Genomic DNA, 19,121 nt, shown 5'->3' on the forward strand with positions numbered 1-19,121 from the left:
TTCTGAAAGCTCTTCCTGCCTCTCTAGCAGTATCTAAAATTATAGTTGTGTAATATTAATGCCACAGTTATTTTGGATCACTCCTTCAGGACATGGGCGTAGCCGCATGCATTGGATAACTCAATGGGGGACAAATGTTTGTATATTTGTTTTACAGTGTTCAGTCTCAACAGTCAAAATAGAAACACACACTCGTAAGAGGTCACTTCAAGGACTAATGAATTGCAAGTCTAATTTGCTGTTAAAATAAATAAATCAAGATTCCTGCATCTCAGAAAGACCCTGATATCATAATTTCTAGACTGTCAGTCCCCTTAATCAAACCAAAATATTATTACGCACACCCCAGTCTCTGAGCAGGAAGAGATTTGAGCTGTTCCAGGTGCTTACCCAGAGTTTGAGTTCCTTGGAATTAAGGTCACTGAAGACTCTAGTGTCTTTAGGATATATGGTCTTACTTACACAAATCTACAACATGAGAATAAGATGGAAGGGCTCACAGCATTAGCACTCCCAACAGATCTTGATTCCCCATTAGATTTCTAGGGTGAAGAGGAGGGAAGAGGAGGAGAGGCCCTCGCCAAGGCCCAGCCCCATGTGACATGCTGGCTCTGAAGGGCAGGCAGAGGGCCAGACCGCCCTGGGTGGGAAGAAAAGGGGAGCAGAGCGCAAGGAGTCTTTGATTTTATTTTTAAAAATGCTTTTGTGTGTCCATGCTTAATCGGGCCCCTTTCTAAAATGCATTTATTGGTGTGTGTTTTTCTTTTTGCAAATCTACCAAAGAATAAAATAAAATGGGGATTAAGGGGTTTTCTCAGGATAGTGGAGGTTGTGCTGTGTCCTGTTGGCGTACCGGTGGTGAAATTCACATTTTTTCTTCTAGTAGGAAATGCTCTGCGGGTCATTTTCCCAGACCTGTGGAATGCTCTTCCAATTCAGCAGGTGTCTTCTAGATTCACCTTTAAACTTTTGCTGAAATATTTTCTTTGCCACCAGGTTTATGCAGACAATTAAGATACTACTTTCTTTCATAGTCGGTGATATGCTTTAAATTTATGAGAGGTTTTTTTCCGGTGTATATATAATTGTGGTAAATCCCTTTGGGTTTCTTTTTTCCTCCCCCCCCCTTTGGGTTTCTTTATATGAAACAGTAGTATACAAGTATCTTTTTTGTATACCTTTTGTATATCTTTTTTATAAATAAACAGTTACAGTTTGGGGCCATTTTTTCTGGGTTTTTCATAGTGGTAGATTAGCTAATAAAAAGGCGCTGTATTTTCAAAGCTTTTATATTGTGTGTTAAAATATACAAAGTAGGGGTTGAATTGTGGGCCCCAGATGATACAAGCTTGCATCAGATTGCACCAAATAAAAGGCAAGTCAAATAAACATATGACAAAAAAATAATTTTAAGCTTTCTGGAGCGTGTGAATAAAAAAATTGATTAAAAAATGTAATAGTATGTGTAAAAAATGTAATAGAATGTGTGTCAAAAAGCAATGGGAAGTTATGAATGAATGCTTGGCAGGGGGTTGGACTGGATGGCCCTTGTGGTCTCTTCCAACTCTATGATTCTTTGATTCTAATCTTTATTTGCATCGGCCATAGCAATAAAACAACAATATGATAAACAAAGAATAAAAATAAAACGTCAATTATATAAAATACATTTTAGAATGGGAAGTTAGTTTTATAAGTGCTTCTGTTGTTTACCTAAAACAAGTAAAAGATTAAATGCTGCTATTCCAAGATGATAATAACTTTAAAGCAAGGGTGGTTAGCCTCTTAAGTTTTGCAAGAATATTGGCCATGCTGGCTAAAGCAGATGAGAGTTCGACTTCAAAAACCTCTGGAGGGCTAGAGGTGAGTCAAGCTCCCTTTAAGGGACTCATCAAACCACCCCTGAAATATAGTGATCACCCTCCCCCAAAGAAACTTTTTTCTGGAAGAGTCCAGTATAAATGATATCTTGAACAAATCTTCAAGATTAATATTCAGCTATGTATAAATAGTTATAATTACTAAATATATATGTGATCCCTGAAGTCACAAGGGCTGTGGAGGATTTAATTATGTTAGTGTTCGTATATTTAGCTATACACACTAAATATAAAAGGAGAAGGGTGTGCAGAATTTAAGTCCAACCCACATATTTTTCCTAGCTTAAAAACAACTGAGCTGCAATCCTTTGAGTCCCCGTTAGAGCATTTCAGGGGCCATGGGATGTGTATCAGATCTCCAACAATGGAGCGAAAGTTTCGACATCAGATGCCTCATCTGTGTGAGCCTAATAGGGAATAACAAAAAATTGCTCCATCTACTCTTCACACATTTCGATTGCTTCAAAGACTGGTTGGAGTGGGACTAGAAACTGGATCCAGCTGGCAGCCAAGATCCTATGGTCTCCCACACCCTGGGGGCCACTTCGACAGGTGGGTGGGGCTGCCCCCTTTCCATCACTTGACATCACCATGATGTTAGGTGAAGCATTTGTTTTCCATTGTTTTTTGACTTGTTTGTTGAATAAATACAGGTATATGGCGTAATGATAATGGTGTTTGCGATTTTATTCATCATAATTATGTTCAGGTTTTTTTAATATATAAATCATTTCAGGCTGAATCTTGAGACAGGAGTTCATTGGAATGGGGATGTGGTTAATAAAAGAGACAAACAGGCTTGTGAGTAAGCTGCTGCTGCTGTTCACTTGGGTAGCCCCCGTGTCTGTAGGTGCAGAACAGGGGTCCCCAAACTAAGGCCCGGGGGCCAAATGCGGCTCAATTGCCTTCTAAATCCGGCCCGCAGACAGTCCGGGAATCAGCATGTTTTTACTTGAGTAGAATGTGTCCTTTTATTTAAAATGCATCTCTGGGTTATTTGTGGGCCATAGGAATTTGTTCATATTTCCCCCCCAAAATATAGTCTGGCCCCCCACAAGGTCTGAGGGACAGTGGACCGGCCCCCTGCTGAAAAAGTTTGCTGACCCCTGGTGCAGAAGGTTAACATGTTAGCTTTCAGCACTGCAAAACGTTTATTCATTCCTTCAGAAATTGTATGAGCACAATTGTTCAGAAATTGTTCAGTGCAAGCATTAGCAAAATAATGGATAACAACTGCTGTGATTGTGTGCATTCCATGCATTCCATGGCAGTTTCTATTTCATTAGTTTAATAAGGAAATGTCAGATATTTGTACACTGATGTTACAAATGCAGCATATGTAAGTGTGAATGTGTGCATGTATAATGCTTGTTCTCTCTGGGAATGTTTGTAACTCCAGGAGATGCCCTCAGCATAGCTGCCAAGTCTCCCATTTTTCCCCAGGAAATCCCCGTTTTTCCAGCTGTTCCTAGCTGAAAAAACAGATTTTTTTGTTTTTCCCCGGTTTATTCTGGCGCGGCGGCCATTTTGGAACTGGGCGGAGCATGCTCAGAAGCGCTTTTGATGCTGCTTTGCCCAGTTCCAAAATGGCTGCAGTGCGAACTCTGGCGCGACGGCCATTTTGGAACTGGGCAAAGCAGCATCAAAAGTCACTTCTGAGCATCCTCCGCCCAGTTCCAAAATGGCGGCAGCGCTACTTCCGGTCTGCTATTTCCGGCCCGGTCCCTTATTTCTCTGACAGCAACTTGGCAGGTATGGCCCTCAGAGGCAGGGATCCCAGTTCCAGAAGATATAAGCCAAACTACTCGCCAGTGACAACAGATAACCAGTGGAACACACTCCAAACAAACCACAACCAAGCACAGATAATCAATCTACAGTGGTACCTCGGTTTATGAACACAATTGGTTCCGGAAGTCCGTACTTAACCTGAAGCGTTCATAAACTGAAGCGAACTTTCCCATTGAAAGTAATGGAAAGTGGATTAATCCGTTCCAGACGGGTCCACGGAGTACTTAAACTGAAAGTACTCAAACCGAAGCTTACTTAAACAGAGGTATGACTGTAGTTCCAAATGTAATCCAGAAGCAAATTAGGAAACAGTCCAAGATCAAGATCACACACACATAACATGTATGCATGTATGTTTTGTGTGTGTGCGTGTGGCAAGATAAAACACAACAAGGGAGAGCGAGTAGAATCAGGCCCTTGAAGCTAGGGACCTATGTTGTTTCCAGCAATGGGAGCTCCAGGGGTTCGTCACTAGGTATCCACGCGGAGGGCCCCTCCAGGGGATCATCAGCCTTGGGCTCAGGGGGCCCTTTCTGCTCCTCAAGACCCTCAACCTGTCCAGTCTGTCCTCTAAGGACTCTGTGCCTGGTGCTAGGTCAGGGCTAGGCATGACAGTATTTTTCTTCCAGCAAACATCTTTTAAGAGTTTGAGGAAAATATAACCTGAAATGAAATCTGGCACTCGGACGTTTAATACAAGAAACCCAAATCCCATTAGAATTCAAACTGTGGAATTTCCTAATAATAGCAGCCGAGGCATCTATTCATTATAATGTTCCAGTAACAACACGGTTATTGTTTGAAAGCAGGACATTTCATTACCTCACTGGCGATGCATGTTTGGTTCATTAGCCGTTTGAAATGAACTGAGATTTATATGATCTCCGCACCCGCACAAAGACTGCTAAGAGTGTGTGAGGAAAAAGGAACATGTTGGGAGAGTGGCAGGAACTGGGCATTAACAATAATCCGCTCATAATATATTTGGGGGGGGGGGGCTGAGAGCAAAAATGCAAAAGGGGAGACTGATCAGTCCTGCCTAAGTTGGCAGTGTGTGTGTGGCACAGAGCACCGTTGAGCAATTGTCTGAGCTTACTAGGCAGGGAACAGAAGGGAAATTGGAGGACAAGGCTTGATAACAAAAGCAGGTTACAAAATCATGTTAAGTGGAATTTACTCTCTACACAGCTCCTCTTTAGTACAATTCAGATAAGATTTTTCAGGTGAGACTATCATTCATTGTACAGATTTTGATAGCTGGTGATGATAGAAAAGTGATGACATTTTTTTTTACGTATGTCATTGGATTCACATCTGAGTATTTCACTTGCACCCCTTAATGCATGTGACTGTTCCCCTTAATAATATGGTTTCATGCACTTCTGAAAGCAGCACAACTCTGCTTTTCAAAATTCCAAGACTAGTTCTGCCATGTGGCAGTAGACGTTTTCAGATAGGAAGCCCAGAACTAGCATTTCTGAGCCCTTTTGCATTAATTCTGCCATCTCAATTTTGGTAGTGGGGGAAAGGAGCTGAAATGGATGTATCTATTGAAACTTGCCATTCACATCCCAGGCTGATTTTAAGCCAAATACTATTTGGAGGCCAAACTATAGATGATCATGGCAAACATGCAGACATAATATGGTTTAATTTTAACACCAGAAGCGCATAGGAGCAGAACTCTTACCTGCCCCACCTCCCTGTGGATCATGGCAGGACATAGCAGGTGTGGCTCACTTGTGCTTGAGACAGGCACAGGACAAGCAAGGAGTTTGGGCAGTGGGCTTCTTGAATTGGGTGGCTACCACTATCATATCTGAGCCACTGGGCTTAAATACAATGTGAAAACTTCTTTTGTATATTTTCATGCTAGTGGAACCCTGTATAAGCAGCGTTCCTGTTTATCAAACTGCTGAATGCATGCATTTCTTGAGTGTTCATACTGTTCAGACAAATAAGTTTGCATATAGTGTAGCACTGCTTTCCAGAGACTTTTTCTAAGGTCGCGCTGAGAACCTCTACCCAGGTTCTTTAGTACCTCACTGGAAGATTTCTGATGTGTTGTGTACAGTTTACAGTTTGGGTGAAAATCCTGGGCTTGCACTTTTCACCCAAACTGTAAATGTCATTTTACAGAGTTGATGTGAGGAAATGAAGGCTATGAGCATGCCTTGTTAGAAGCATTTGACAGGGTATATCACCTGTTAGTTGGGCTTTGGTATGCCAAGGTTACATTGTTAGTGATCTTTATTAATAAATAACTAAGATACTTGTTGGTCCAAAGGGTATGGCTCTTTTTGCATTCCGGGATCTCAGTGTTCATAAATCTTAGGGATTGTATTCGTGCTATTTTTGTTTTGAGGAAAAAATCTTGCATTTTCTGCCAAGCAGCTTATTCCGAGAGGTAAGATAATAGTATAGTAGCAAGTGACTTGCTATGCAAATCTTTTATATAGTTTCGTTTAGGGATTATGGGGCCAATTTGCTTTCTAGAGCCGCTTTGTTTCTTAGGTAAGCGCTTCAGGAGGTGTTGCAAATTAATGAGAGAAGTGTGGATTTCAGGCAGGCTAGTTTACTGATGGAATTAAAGATAAAAAGTGTACTTCTCTGAGTTTTTCCATGTCTGTGAATTGGGCTGCGGGCAAAAAGGCAGATTGAGGATATAATTAGAGGACTATTTGCAGAGAGAGCAAATGGGAGAATGTATGAAATGCAGTAGGCTCTGGAAAGAAATAAAGGATCACTGCAGAGTTGGAAGGGATATTGAAGGATATGTATTTCTGTAATATAAGTGCAGCTGTAACAGAAAAACTTACAGAACAAATAGGAGAGGCTAAAGGACTGGAGAGTGATTTTGTGGAAATCTGGCACTATGTTATATTCCCTGCCTGAATCATAGTTTGCAGTGTCTACTGCCACCATCAGTGCTTGGCACCCTGGAGAAGGACCTGTTGGCTTAACAAGGGGAAATTATGGATGCAGACTAAACCTTAACTATACTGTGTATTATTTGATGTTTTGTTTTGTTCTTGGATGAATAGTGGAAAATAAAATTATATTTAAAACAAGAGCAAACAATGTGAGGAGGGATTTGCAGCCTGGATAGGCAAAAAGATGGTTAGCGAACACCAAGGGAGTTGAATGAGCTTGAAGGTGTTGCTTTAGAGATGCTGTTTGTAATATATGCAAATTCAGAATATTTGTGTAATATTTGAGAACAGAGGAGGTCCCAGAAGCCTGGAGATGTGCAGATGTTGTCCCCTGTCATCAAAGGGTGGGGGAATGGCTCTGGTAGATTACAAGTCACTCTGCTTGATGTCAAGATCGGCCACATTTCTAGAGCAGATCATTAAGTACCTCATGATCACCCAGAAAAGAAAGCTTTGGTTACAAGGTTTATGAAGGAGAAGTCACCTCCTTTTTGTGACGAGAGTTATTTGTTTGGTAGATCATGGGAATGCCACAAACATGGTATATCTGGACTTCAGCAAGGCCTTAGACAAACTCTGAAGTCTCTGCTTTATCTGCTGCATCTGTCTTGAGTTTTTACTATATTGCATTTTTGGAATGTGGGCTCGACGATACTACTTGTAAGGTTGATACTACAGCTGGTTGAACAACCACACCCAGGGAAGGTTTGTTAATGGTTCTGTGTCAGCCCAGAGGGAGGACTTGAGTCATAGGGCTCTGTCCTCGGCTCTGTGCTTTCAGCATTTTATGAAAGACTCGTAGATGGCATGAAGCTAGAAAGGTATGATCTAAAGACTTATTGGGCCTCTTGCAGGGGTGTACCTAAGGCTTGATGAAACTGGCCCCTTCCAGTTTCCCTATGGAAATTGTTTCACCCTCACTCCGGACGCTTTGAGTACTTGGGTTGCTTAAAATGTAGTAATTTCTATTGCGGTTATTGCGGTAAAGTGCTTTTTTCTGAGTGGGTTGCCAATACAGCACTTTGCTAGGGGTGAGAGAGGTACCCTAGGTATGCCTCTGGCCGCTTACTGCAGGTCCGGGTCTGGTGGCGGCCTGGATGGGTGACTGCCTTGGCATATGAGGTACTAGCTACTCTGTCCTGGAAGTGTGCTATTAAGCACTAAAATCTAAGTAAAACATCCTGCTACTGTCCAAAGGAAGCAGGTGTTTATCACCTGGGCAGATGGTATCGACTGCTCTTTAATGTTCTAATTGTATTTGTTGTAGTTTTATTGTTGGCCGACAGTTGCCTGTCTGTACTTGTGCTATGGCCATACGGCTAATGCAATAAATGTTGTTGTTGTTGTTGGAGCATGTGCATGGAACAAACCAACTTCTTACTCTTTTCTTTTCTTTTTCAGAAGAAGAATGAAGGCTCGTGCTCCACCTCCACCTCCACCAAACCAAACTCCTGCCGCCTGTACGGTTAATAATGAACACAAATTACCTACAGACCTGGGAATGCTGCCTGATCAGGGGGTGATAAATATGAAGGAAAATCTGATTAACAGGACGGTGGACTTTATAGTAGTTTTTCCAGATGGAGAAGAACAGAAAACAACTGTGCATGGCAGGTAAGGCTTTCAGACATTTGAAACAATTTGTATCTACCCATTGATGTTATTTTTAGGAGGAGAGATGTAGACAATGCAATAATTTTCAGGTGCCCCCCCTCGCTTCTTATAAGCTAGCAGTGCATGTAAGGTTAGCAACGCCTGCTGTGTTTCCTCAACTGTTTTTAGTGCACATGTATTTCATCCAGCATGCAAAGAAAGGCTAATTTATATGCATATAATCAATTTTTCTCTACCATATTTATTAATTTTAATTACCGTATGTGCAGTGCATAGTATAGGACACCATTTAGCCTCTGAAGCATTGTGTATGTATCTGAAGAGAGCCATCCTTTCCTGAAGCGAAGCACACATGAAGAGAATTTAAAAGACCAGGAAAAGATGTTTCCACACATACAAACATCTTGAGGAAAAGCAGATAGACTAAGACCGAATGCAGCGCCGTCTTAATCGCTCCCGGCGCCGTGGTGTGCCGGATCCTCCGGCGCCCTCCCACCCCGTTTCCCAGCGCGGTGGGCGGGTGGGTGCCGCACGGCTGCAACAGGCGCTGCTGCGCGGCAGGCGGGCGGGCCGGTGCCATGGTGCCCTACGCCGCCCAGCCTTCACGTAAGGCCGGGCCTGACCGAATGAAATCTAGTAAAGGTTGGGAGAACAACAAATTGTTGTCCAGCATATTATATGATTGGTGTGGAGTAATCCAGTACATGTCCAAGAATTAAGGAGGTTATGTAGAGGCCTCTCATTGCCTCTTAGCCATTGCCCAGAGGTTACATGGAGGACTCTCCCATTTGTGCTCTCCACTCCCCCAACCCCTAGATAAGATGGGTTTGCCACTGCAATGGGCATGGAAAGGCATCTCCACCACCCAGATGACCACCAGTGGTGCTGTCTAGGATTTGTGGGTGGGGACATTTTGGGCCTCTGCTCTCTACACTTTCCACATTCTGGCAAGGCTTCATGAGGCTCTGTCCTTCGCATTGGCTTTCTTCCTCTTTGGGGTTTGGTTCGTGGGCGAGTTGTGATTCAGTTGGTGTTTTAAAGCAAAATCTCCCATTGTGTGGGTTGCTCTCAGACTCCTCCTTTAGTGGCTGAAGGGCTTGAGGCTTGCTGGGTCCATTCTAGGGATGGGAGAGAAACCTCCCTAATTATCACACTTTCTGACACAATACAATCCTCCAGTGCATCCTTAAAAGTTTGCAGTTCTCTGAATTTTGCAATGAAGTTCTGCAGCCGAGTAATGTGTACAAACATGCACGTGCTGGGATAAAGTGTACATTAAAAATCCATGTATTAGTGACAATAACATACAATAATGCATTGTGTTACAGAAAACTGCTTTGTAAAAAAATATATAGGCAGAATTGCATGCAAAAATACATATAATTATGAAAAATTTGTATTACATGTTGATGAATTTTCATGAGGATATTTTTAAAAACAAAACAATCCATGTGATATGGAAATGTGGATACAGTGGTACCTCTACTTACGAATAACTCTACTTACGAATGTTTCTACTTACGAATGGAGCTCCGTCCGCCATCTTGGAAGCAGTTTTTTCGACTTACCAATTTTTAGATAGGGTTGCTTCGACTTACGAATTTTTTCTCCCAATGCATTCCTATGGGATTAGACTTACATTTTTTTTCGACTTACGAATGTGCGTTCGGAACGCATTAAATCCGTAAGTAGAGGTACCACTGTAACTGAATTTAAGATTGGAAAGATGAGAAACTGAAATTGGTAGATTTGCCCATCCCTGTTCAAAGCTAATGAGCAAGAGCCATCCCACAGCTGATGACTGAGAGCAGTCAATCTTGTCTCTCCATCCCTACAACCCACATAGTAGCTGATCTGTGGATGTGGTTCTGGTGTGAGGATGAACTGGTCATGAGGAAAAGGTGCAGGGCTTCTTGCCTTGAGCTCAACACTGGCTATGCCCATGTCAGCAAATATCAGCTAGAGGGACAAAGTTTCCCAATGTTTTGAAGGACATGGCTATTTTGATTACAGGTAGGTAGCCGTGTTGGTCTGGATCGAAGTAAAATAAAAAAATTCCTTCAGTAGCACCTTAAAGACCAACTAAGTTTTTATTTTGGTATGAGCTTTCGTGTGCATGCACACTTCTATTTTGAAATAGTCCAGGTTGATTTTTATATATGTGTATGTGTACTATCTGGATATGATTTCAATCTGCTCCCTCTACCTGCATTAAAACCCTTCTGTGTTCTATTAAACCTGGTTCTAAGTAGCCTTTTCTGTTTTCCCTTCCAGTAAAGCCGTGATGGACCTCTTAGTTGACTTGTGCAGCCGGTACCACTTAAATCCAGCCTATCATACCCTGGAGCTGCAGTCTTCAGGCACCCAACAGACTTTGAGTTATAAGCCAAATACTTTGATAGGGGCACTGGATGTATGGAAGATACTTCTGAAGGAGAAGGTTCCTGAAGGAAAGGCAAAGCGGCCTCCTCCGCCCAAAATTCCTGAGGTTGGAACTTTCTGCTGCATAACTGTTTTGCCAGATGTCAAGAAATGTTGACGACAGTCTCTCCCCCCCCCCAATGTGTGCAGTATTGAACTTGGGTTGGAGCTTACTATTGCGATGTAATGGTAATCTTAACTGACAGCCAGTGTAGAGACTGTGTATATGGCAATAAGTAGTTACTGCAGGTTTATTTTGAGTTGACTATGGCCTTTTGTGAGTTGAATTGTCATTTTGTAAGTAAGGTAGGGGACCCAGGTGGCGCTGTGGTTAAACCACTGAGCCTAGGGCTTGCTGATCAGAAGGTCGGTGGTTCGAATCCCTGTGACGGGGTGAGCTCCCGTTGCTTGGTCCCAGCTCCTGCCAACCTAGCAGTTCGAAAGCACGTCAAAATGCAAGTAGATAAATAGGAACCGCTACAGCGGGAAGGTAAACGGCGTTTCCATGTGCTGCTCTGGTTCGCCAGAAGTGGCTTTGTCATGCTGGCCACATGACCTGGCAGCTGTACGTCGGCTCCCTCGGCCAATAATGCGAGATGAGCGCGCAACCCCAGAGTCGGTCACGACTGGACCTAATGGTCAGGGGTCCCTTTACCTTTACCTTTAAGTAAGGTTGAGGAACCTGTAGCCTTTCAGGTGATGTTGGAATCCAGCAATGTCTGTAAGGCCATGTGGTTTCTATCCAGAGCCAAGGTGGAGTAGTGGTTAGGGTGCTGGACTAGGACCTGGGAGACCAGGGTTCAAATTCCCACTCAGCCACTGGGTGACTTTGGGCCTGTCACTGTCCTTCACCCAAGCCTACCACACAGAAATGTTGTGAGGATAAAATTAAGAGGGGGAGGAGTGTGTACACCACTCAGTCAGAGGGCAGGACAACTGCAGGGGAGTCTGGTTGCATGAGTAAGAAGTTAAGAGGCATGTGTTGTTCCAGCTACTAGCAGACTTCAGCTGAGTAGCCTTCCAGACCCTGCCCAAACCCAGATGCTTAAGCATGATCTCCAGGAACCCTGGAGATCTGTTGACTAGCATGGTGACATTGTGGTCTCAAGTCTGTGCTCCTTTCCTGGCCAGCTGTTTGAGCCTGCAGTTTCTGGTGCTGATTCTCTCAAGGACTAACGGGTGGTTTAGCCTCCCCATACAGCTTAGACAGGGGCTTCTTTGCCACAGACAAGGCAGAGATCCACCCTGAGGGTTCCTCCTGGGAATTCCCTGGATGTGGGCCTGGTGAGAGCTCTCTCTGGATCTTATGGACGGGGAGGGAGGGCTCTTTCTGGTCTCCTGGTTTCCTGGAAGTCTGGGGGTTCTCGTTGGAGGATAAGTTTTCCAAGGCTGTGTTAGGCCTTGGTTTGACAACAGGACTGTGTTTTGTTGTTTGTATTGTAAGGGGTCTTAAGGCGTTAGGTGAGGGGTAATTCTGGTGGGGGCACATCATGCCCCTGGGGTAGTTTGTCTGCCTTGCTCCCCACCCTGCATTCAGCTCTCACTTGTGGCTCCTGGAAGCCGTCAGCATGTGATAGTGGCCACACCCTGGGAAACAGCTTCAACTGGCCAGCTAAAGCAGGTGAGGATAGCCGATGGGTCTCAAACCCCCAGTGAGTTAGGGACTTCCCCTGCATGCAAAGGCAGGCTTGGTGGATTGAGCAGACAAGACTAACAGTGGGTCCAACAGTCAAGAAGGCTGTTTCTGCATATGCTGTAGATGGAAATGAGGGGTAGGTGGGGCTCATTCACCTGGGAAGGTACCGTAGCCCTTCTAGGAGAAGGGAAACTCTGATCCTAAACCTCTGCTGCCTTGTAGGGCAACTTCAGGAGAAGAAAGGCTAAGGAGTAAACCCTACACATATCCGGATTGGAGTCCCTAAGATGGTTGGATGGTGTCTTGTATGCCTCCTTCCGGCAACTCCTGAAGACAGGCTGGTGCCAAACATACTGCTCTGCTTTCCTTTGGATCACATCAGCAAGGCCAAGAGAGGGGGACTTGGCATCTGGGCAGCTCAGGACCTCCATCCACAATGCTCAGGCTTGTGCCCCAGGAAGGTCACTGCTATTGAAGTGGTTTGACTACCCCTGGAGGCCTACTCACTCTCGAGAGACAAACAGATGCCAACAACATTGGCTCTTAGGTCTTTCTAACAGAAAACTGTAGAAGTTCTGATGAGGAAAAACTCCTATTTGATCTCTATAACCATATTATAACTTCTAAATTTTGGAAGGAGGCAGGTAAAATGGACAAAGTTGCAGCATAATGAAAAATTGTGCCACCTGGTGGAGATTAAGACTTAAGTATCATTCTAGAGGAAGTATGGTTAGTGCAGGAACTGAAACTGCAGATGACACAATGCTGGGAGCGATCGTTGACAGCACAGAAGGTAGAATCAAGATTCAGAATGATCTTTACAGACTGGAACTGCTGGCCGAAGCCAGCATGTGAAATTCAATAGAGATAATGTAAAGCCTGGTATGAAGGTACAAAAATAATCAAAGGTGTTAATCAGAAGAACCAGCAGACTTGTCCACTGCTGCTTTGGAACCAATGGGTGGAAATTGCAAGGGAGCTCATTTCAGCTAAACATTAGGAGGAACTTACTATTTGACAGTAGTCAGCTGCCATGAAAATGGTGGACCCCTCTACGCTGGAGGTATTTAAGCAAAGACTGAAGGAATACAATAGCTGCATCCTAACATTGCAGATCCTGCATTGAAGGGGTTGACTAAACTTCCTAGGTCCCTTCCAACCCTTTAATTCCCCCCCCCATAATACTGTAGAAACAAACAAACCTGTAGTTCTCATCTACAGGTCTTGCGACTGCCTTGTAAAACAAGTTGCTTAGAGTCCAAGAGCTATTATTGCTCATATACAGTGGTACCTCGGGTTAAGAACTTAATTCGTTCTGGAGGTTTGTTCTTAACCTGAAACTGTTCTTAACCTGAGGTACCACTTTAGCTAATGGGGCCTCCTGCTGCTGCTGCGCGATTTCTGTTCTCATCCTGAAGCAAAGTTCTTAACCTGAGGTACTATTTCTGGGTTAGCAGAGTCTGTAACCTGAAGCGTCTGTAACCTGAAGGTACCACTGTACTCTCTCTCAATCTAATATTTGAATAACTGCTATCTGCTTCACAATGGTTTTGTTTTCAGCATTGCATATACAGGTATTTCATAAGCGATTAAAATGTGTTGATGCATACCTACACGAAGAAGGAGGCTCTAAGGAATCCTGTTCTGCCCCTGTAATGCCATTCCTGTGCAATGAATCTGACACTCCTTGATCTTTCTTTAACCCTCTTGCCAGTATGAATAATCTATTTTGCAACTGCAGTGCAAAAGCACTACCGCTGAGGTGCTGTGGCTCACAGAGTCTTTTTCCTTTTCTATTTTGCTTCCCTAGAAAACAGTGAGGCTGGTCGTGAACTATCTCAAGACACAAAAGGCAGTGGTCCGAGTGAGTCCCGAGGTGCCCCTCCAAAGTATCATCCCAGTGATTTGTGAGAAATGTGAGGTCAGTCAGGAATGCCTTGTCCTCTTGAGAGATACCTTCACTGGGGAGGAACTGGAACTTACAAAGTCATTGAATGAACTGGGAATAAAGGAGCTCTATGCATGGGATAGGAAAAGAGGTAAGTCAATACATTTATTAATGTACAGTGAGAAAACTATGTACTAATATTTTCAGATAGCACTAATTGGGGTTTTTTGGTGGGTGTGAGGAGGCTGGGGGCTGGAAAGGCATAGGGTTTTTCAAAGAGGGCCACTTGTAAGATATGTAGAGCAGCGGTGAGGAATGCACAGAAAGAAAGAGAGCAGGGAAAAGAAAAAAGAGGTGGCAGAGAGAGAAGAGTAACGAATGTCTCTCTGTCTCTATTACTAAAATGCGACACAGGAATCCAGAGGTGAAGCCACACACACTCTTCTCCCGCCGCCTCCCAAATAAACCACTTTATACTTGGGAGTTTATAAATAAAGAGACACTCCTTCCAGCGCTCGTGTCCCGGTATCCAAAAAAAAACCTCTAGGCTGTGTGAAAGAATAACCTCCTGCCACCAGTAAGGGTCCCTTTCAGCCTGATTCCCCCTTACTGTAAAAGTTTGCCTCCTTTTCACGCTGGCAACCTGTGGACACCTCAGGTTATCTTACTAAGCCTCCTCAGTGTTCCTCTAAGACACAAACTTTTGCCTCCTTTCCTGAGGTAAGTTTGTCCTCTAATGAGTCACCACTTCTGTGAGTTCTGATACCCCGCTGGAACAATAATGACGATTCTTCTTGGCACAAAAGAGATGAATTTTATTATCTTAAAAACATAGGTGTTTCTTTAACGTTTCATGTGTTTATCCGCTTTGTTTCAGTTGTACAATAACTCTGTCAAACATTTAACACCAAACTTTCCTAAACCTCATCTAAACCACCACTATCCTGGCCTCTCAACTTTCTTCTTCACATCTATCTCCTCCCTCACATCTCACCATCCATTTTGGGCTGTGGCATTTAGTAGTAGTAGTAGTAGTAGTAGTAGTAGTATACTGCCCTACACCCGTAGATCTCAGGGGGGTTCATCTCTAGCCACCACTGTGATACCCCCAAAAGGCTATGCTCAAGGAAATGTGGTAATCAAAATAAGATTCCCTGCCATTGGTGCAGAGACAGCTTTTTGTTCATACTACTATCTTTTGCAGTCTTCCCAAAATGGTATCCAAGCCCATTGTAGAACTGTCAGGGACCTTCAGATTTGATGGTATGGAACCCTATAGGTGAAGGCCTTGGTCCACTAGTAGTTGCTCTTAGCAGTGCCTCCTTCAAACAGTGAGTGCCACTGGTAATTTTTGTTCAGAGCCCTGGCACAAGGCTGCTCCACATCTGTAGTGCACAATGGGACATTGTCTCCATGTTCAATATTGTGCTGGCACCAATGCAGAGTTAAGTCTTTGCCCTGCCCATTGTCTCGGTTAATTGGCTGAAAGGAAATGTATTTTGAAATGCTTTACCTGTGGCAGAGAGTTGGACTAGACCAGGCATCCCCAAACTCTGGCCCTCCAGATGTTTTGACCTACAACTCCCATGATCTCTAGCTAACAGGACCAGTGGTCAGGGATGATGGGAATTGTAGTCCAAAACATCTGGAGGGCCGAAGTTTGGGAATGCCTGGACTAGACGATCTCCAATGTCTCTTCTGGCTCCGTCATTCTACATGAATAATATTGCTTGCCAGTTGGATGATTGGAACATGGAATGGTAGCTTCCCTTGCATAGACTCCATGTGAACAGACAAATCAAGGACTTTGATTCTTCACATTATCCCTGGCAGATATTAAACTCTGAGGTTGTGGTGAAGCTGGAACTATCTATGGGGTATAGGATACTATATCATACCATATTGCCTAAACAACATGCATGTGAATGAAAATGGAAATCCCTTAATGCTCAGGCTGCATCTGCACTAGAGTTTAATGTGGATTTGAAGCTGTTTGTCTCTCCTCATCAACATGACTTCCTCATCCAAGCCTGCCCTCCAGTGAATTTGGATTTTCCCTCTTGGTGGGCAGTCCAATAAGGGATGAAATATCCAATGTAAAATAAGGTTACCCAACTCTGAAGCACATTGTGTGTGTTGTTGTTTTTACACGTGTGATGACGTTTTGCTGGGTGTTGTCTATTGCCACATGCCCTACTTCTGTTTGGTTTCCATGCCCCAAAGGAAAGGACGCACCAGTCGTTTCCCACTGATTGTTGCTGAAGAAACATTCATGATACGTTTATATTTAAAACAGCTCTTTAGCGAAGAACTAGTCTTGCACAAAACAGCTGTTTTAAAAATAAAATCTTCCCTTTTAGGTACAGGAGGCAGGAAAGGGAAAGTGGAGGAAAGGAAGGAGCAGCCTTTCATGTGAGCGACACCAGATCTTTGTCTGGTTTGGATCGTTACTACAAATGTAAAAAGGCATTTTTCCTCATTCTATCCTCTATCCATCACATGCAGCACCAATTCCATTCTGCTACAGTTCATATTCCACAAAAATGTTATTTGGTTCTTTGTGGTCAAATTTAATAATGTAATTAATTACCTTATTGTTATGTGATCACACACCATTCATTTCAGATGTGGGGGTGGGGAGAGATGTAATACTGAAAAAATAACAACTGCAGACTAGAAAAAATGACAGTTTCTTGTGATATTTTATTCTGATATATAATCTCTCCCCGGCTTGCCATTCCATTCTATTTATCAAGCGCTTTAATAATCAGTCTTGTGGTTTGCAGTCTTTGTCTCATGTTGTCAACAACATCCTGTAAGTTAGGTTCCTATAGCTGTTGTTAAAAACCAAAGGCCCTCAAACTTCTCCCAGACTTTAGCTAGGATTTGAAACCAACTTTCCTAGAAACAGGTTTTTTGTTCTGTTTAATATATGGTGGTAATAAATCTTAGTATTTAGAATGTTGAAAGCACACACATTATCACACACATTATTTCAGTAATTTTTACAAGATGGATAGGTACAAGCAATGCTTTTTTCTTAAAAAATGTTTAGGGGTACTCTCATTTTGATTCAAGAAAACCACCATGTTATAGTTCAAATCGGGGGGAAACAAATACAGTAAATGGACAAAAGTACAAAGATTCACAAAATGTTTAGGGGTATGCATCCCCTCAGAAAAAAAGCACTGGGTATAAGAGATCAGTATAGGGACGCAGGTGGCGCTGTGGGTTAAACCACAGAGCCTAGGGCTTGCTGATCAGAAGGTCGGCGGTTCGAATCCCTGCGACGGGGTGAGTTCCCGTTGCTCAGTCCCAGCTCCTGCCAACCTAGCAGTTCGAAAGCACGTCAAAGTGCAAGTAGATAAATAGGTACCGCTACAGCGGGAAGGTAAACGGCGTTTCCATGCGCTGCTCTGGTTCACCAGAAGCGGCTTTGTCATGCTGGCCACATGACCTGGAAGCTATACGCCGGCTCCCTCGGCCAATAACGCGAGATGAGCGCCGCAACCCCAGAGTCGGTCACGACTAGCCCTAATGGTCAGGTGTCCCTTTACCTTTTATAAGAGATCAGTATAATTACCCCCATATTGCAGATGAGTGGTTGAGGCTGAAGATGGAAGGGGCCATGCCATGCACTGTTTCACATCTTAATCCTAAATGCCATTTTTTCCTCTCAAAATGTCACTCCCTGCCGGCTTTTCCACCCTTGAGGGGAAAGATGAAGGTACCTATCTCTTGCCTTCCACAGCTGGAGAAAAAACAACAAATCAGTGGTACAATTTCAAGTGGATAAATGGTCAGAAGTAAAATGGTCAAGTAGTTCAACTCCTTCAAATTCTGTCACTTAAACTTGCAGACCTCCAATAGCGGTTTCATGTGTCTTGAGTTCAATGTAGGGATTTACTGGTTCACAGCTCAATTTCTTAGCCGCTATACATTGCAGTGATTTCTCTCCAAGTGCTTTCATACGGAAGCAAATCTTTTAGAGTCTTCAGACTGAATTTATGCAGTTGACTGTGAAATAGGCCTGTCAACTTGCCCACAACTGCAGAAAGTAGGTTTTACAAGGGAAACGGGAAGAAGATAGGGGGATGGCAGGAACAACAAATGTAAGAAGAACCCTCCTAGGTCAGTCCACTCCAAAGGCCTGTCTAGTCTAGCATCCTTTTTTCATAGTGGCCAGTTAGATGCCAATGATCAGCCCACCAGAAGCCCATGAGCCCCATAGGGCTCTCCTGCTTGTGATCCCCAGCAACTGGTGTATTTCCTGACGCTGGGGTGGGTTAGTATCTGTTGATCACCTTATCTTCCATGAATTTATCTAACCCCCTTCAATGTTGGGCAAATTGGTGGCCATCACTGCATCTTGTTGCGAATTTCATACTTTCACTGCTTTGTTGCGTGAAGAAGTGGTTCCTCCAGAAGCTAGCATGTGAAAGAAACTGCCCTGGCAAAACCTGGCGGTTGGGACTTGGGCAGCAAAGGGCTCCCAGGAAAGGCCAATGAAGAGGAGCAGGAAGGTGGTGGAAAATTCAGCCTCAGTGAAGTTGTAAAGCAAGCGCCAGAAGAAAAATAAATTGAGTCCTTCTGATGGGACTCATTCTCTGAATCTTTTTATCTTTAACTGCAGTTTCCTGGTTGTTGATGAGCACCTGCATTTAGCTAAAGTGCCTCAGCCCTGTGACATGCATGAAAGCAAATCAGGCTTTATGTTCTGCGTCTTTTAATTATTCCCTTTTCATCCTTTTTGTTCCTGTCCTTTCCAGTTCTTTCATCAAAAGCTCAGTCTGAACCTTCTCTGAACAATAGAGGTACTGTATAATGAGACTTGGAGAGAGAATTTCCCTTTTATTTTCTTCTTCTTCTTCTGCATGGCTTGGATGATGAATGCATTGAGGTTCACTGTGTAAGACTGGGGTGAGGAATCGGTGGCCTGGCAGATGCCGTTGGACTCC

General features: G+C 43.6%; 1 protein-coding gene across 13 annotated transcripts in view; it reads left to right on the forward strand.

Annotated features, from left to right (window-relative positions):
* COBL (cordon-bleu WH2 repeat protein) overlaps nucleotides 1–19,121 on the forward strand; it is a 99,833-nt gene that overhangs the window by 17,578 nt on the left and 63,134 nt on the right. For 9 of the 13 annotated variants that reach the window (XM_060282184.1, XM_035136100.2, XM_060282187.1 and 6 more), the window contains 4 exons: nucleotides 8,006–8,218; nucleotides 10,493–10,706; nucleotides 14,086–14,314; nucleotides 18,933–18,977. In XM_060282184.1, the coding sequence (XP_060138167.1) occupies nucleotides 8,006–8,218; nucleotides 10,493–10,706; nucleotides 14,086–14,314; nucleotides 18,933–18,977 (701 nt within the window). The other 4 variants (XM_035136106.2, XM_035136104.2, XM_035136103.2 and 1 more) reach the window with 4 other exon arrangements.

Source organism: Zootoca vivipara, chromosome 13, assembly GCF_963506605.1.
Source record: "Zootoca vivipara chromosome 13, rZooViv1.1, whole genome shotgun sequence".
In the NCBI taxonomy this organism is placed as follows: Eukaryota; Metazoa; Chordata; class Lepidosauria; order Squamata; family Lacertidae; genus Zootoca; species Zootoca vivipara.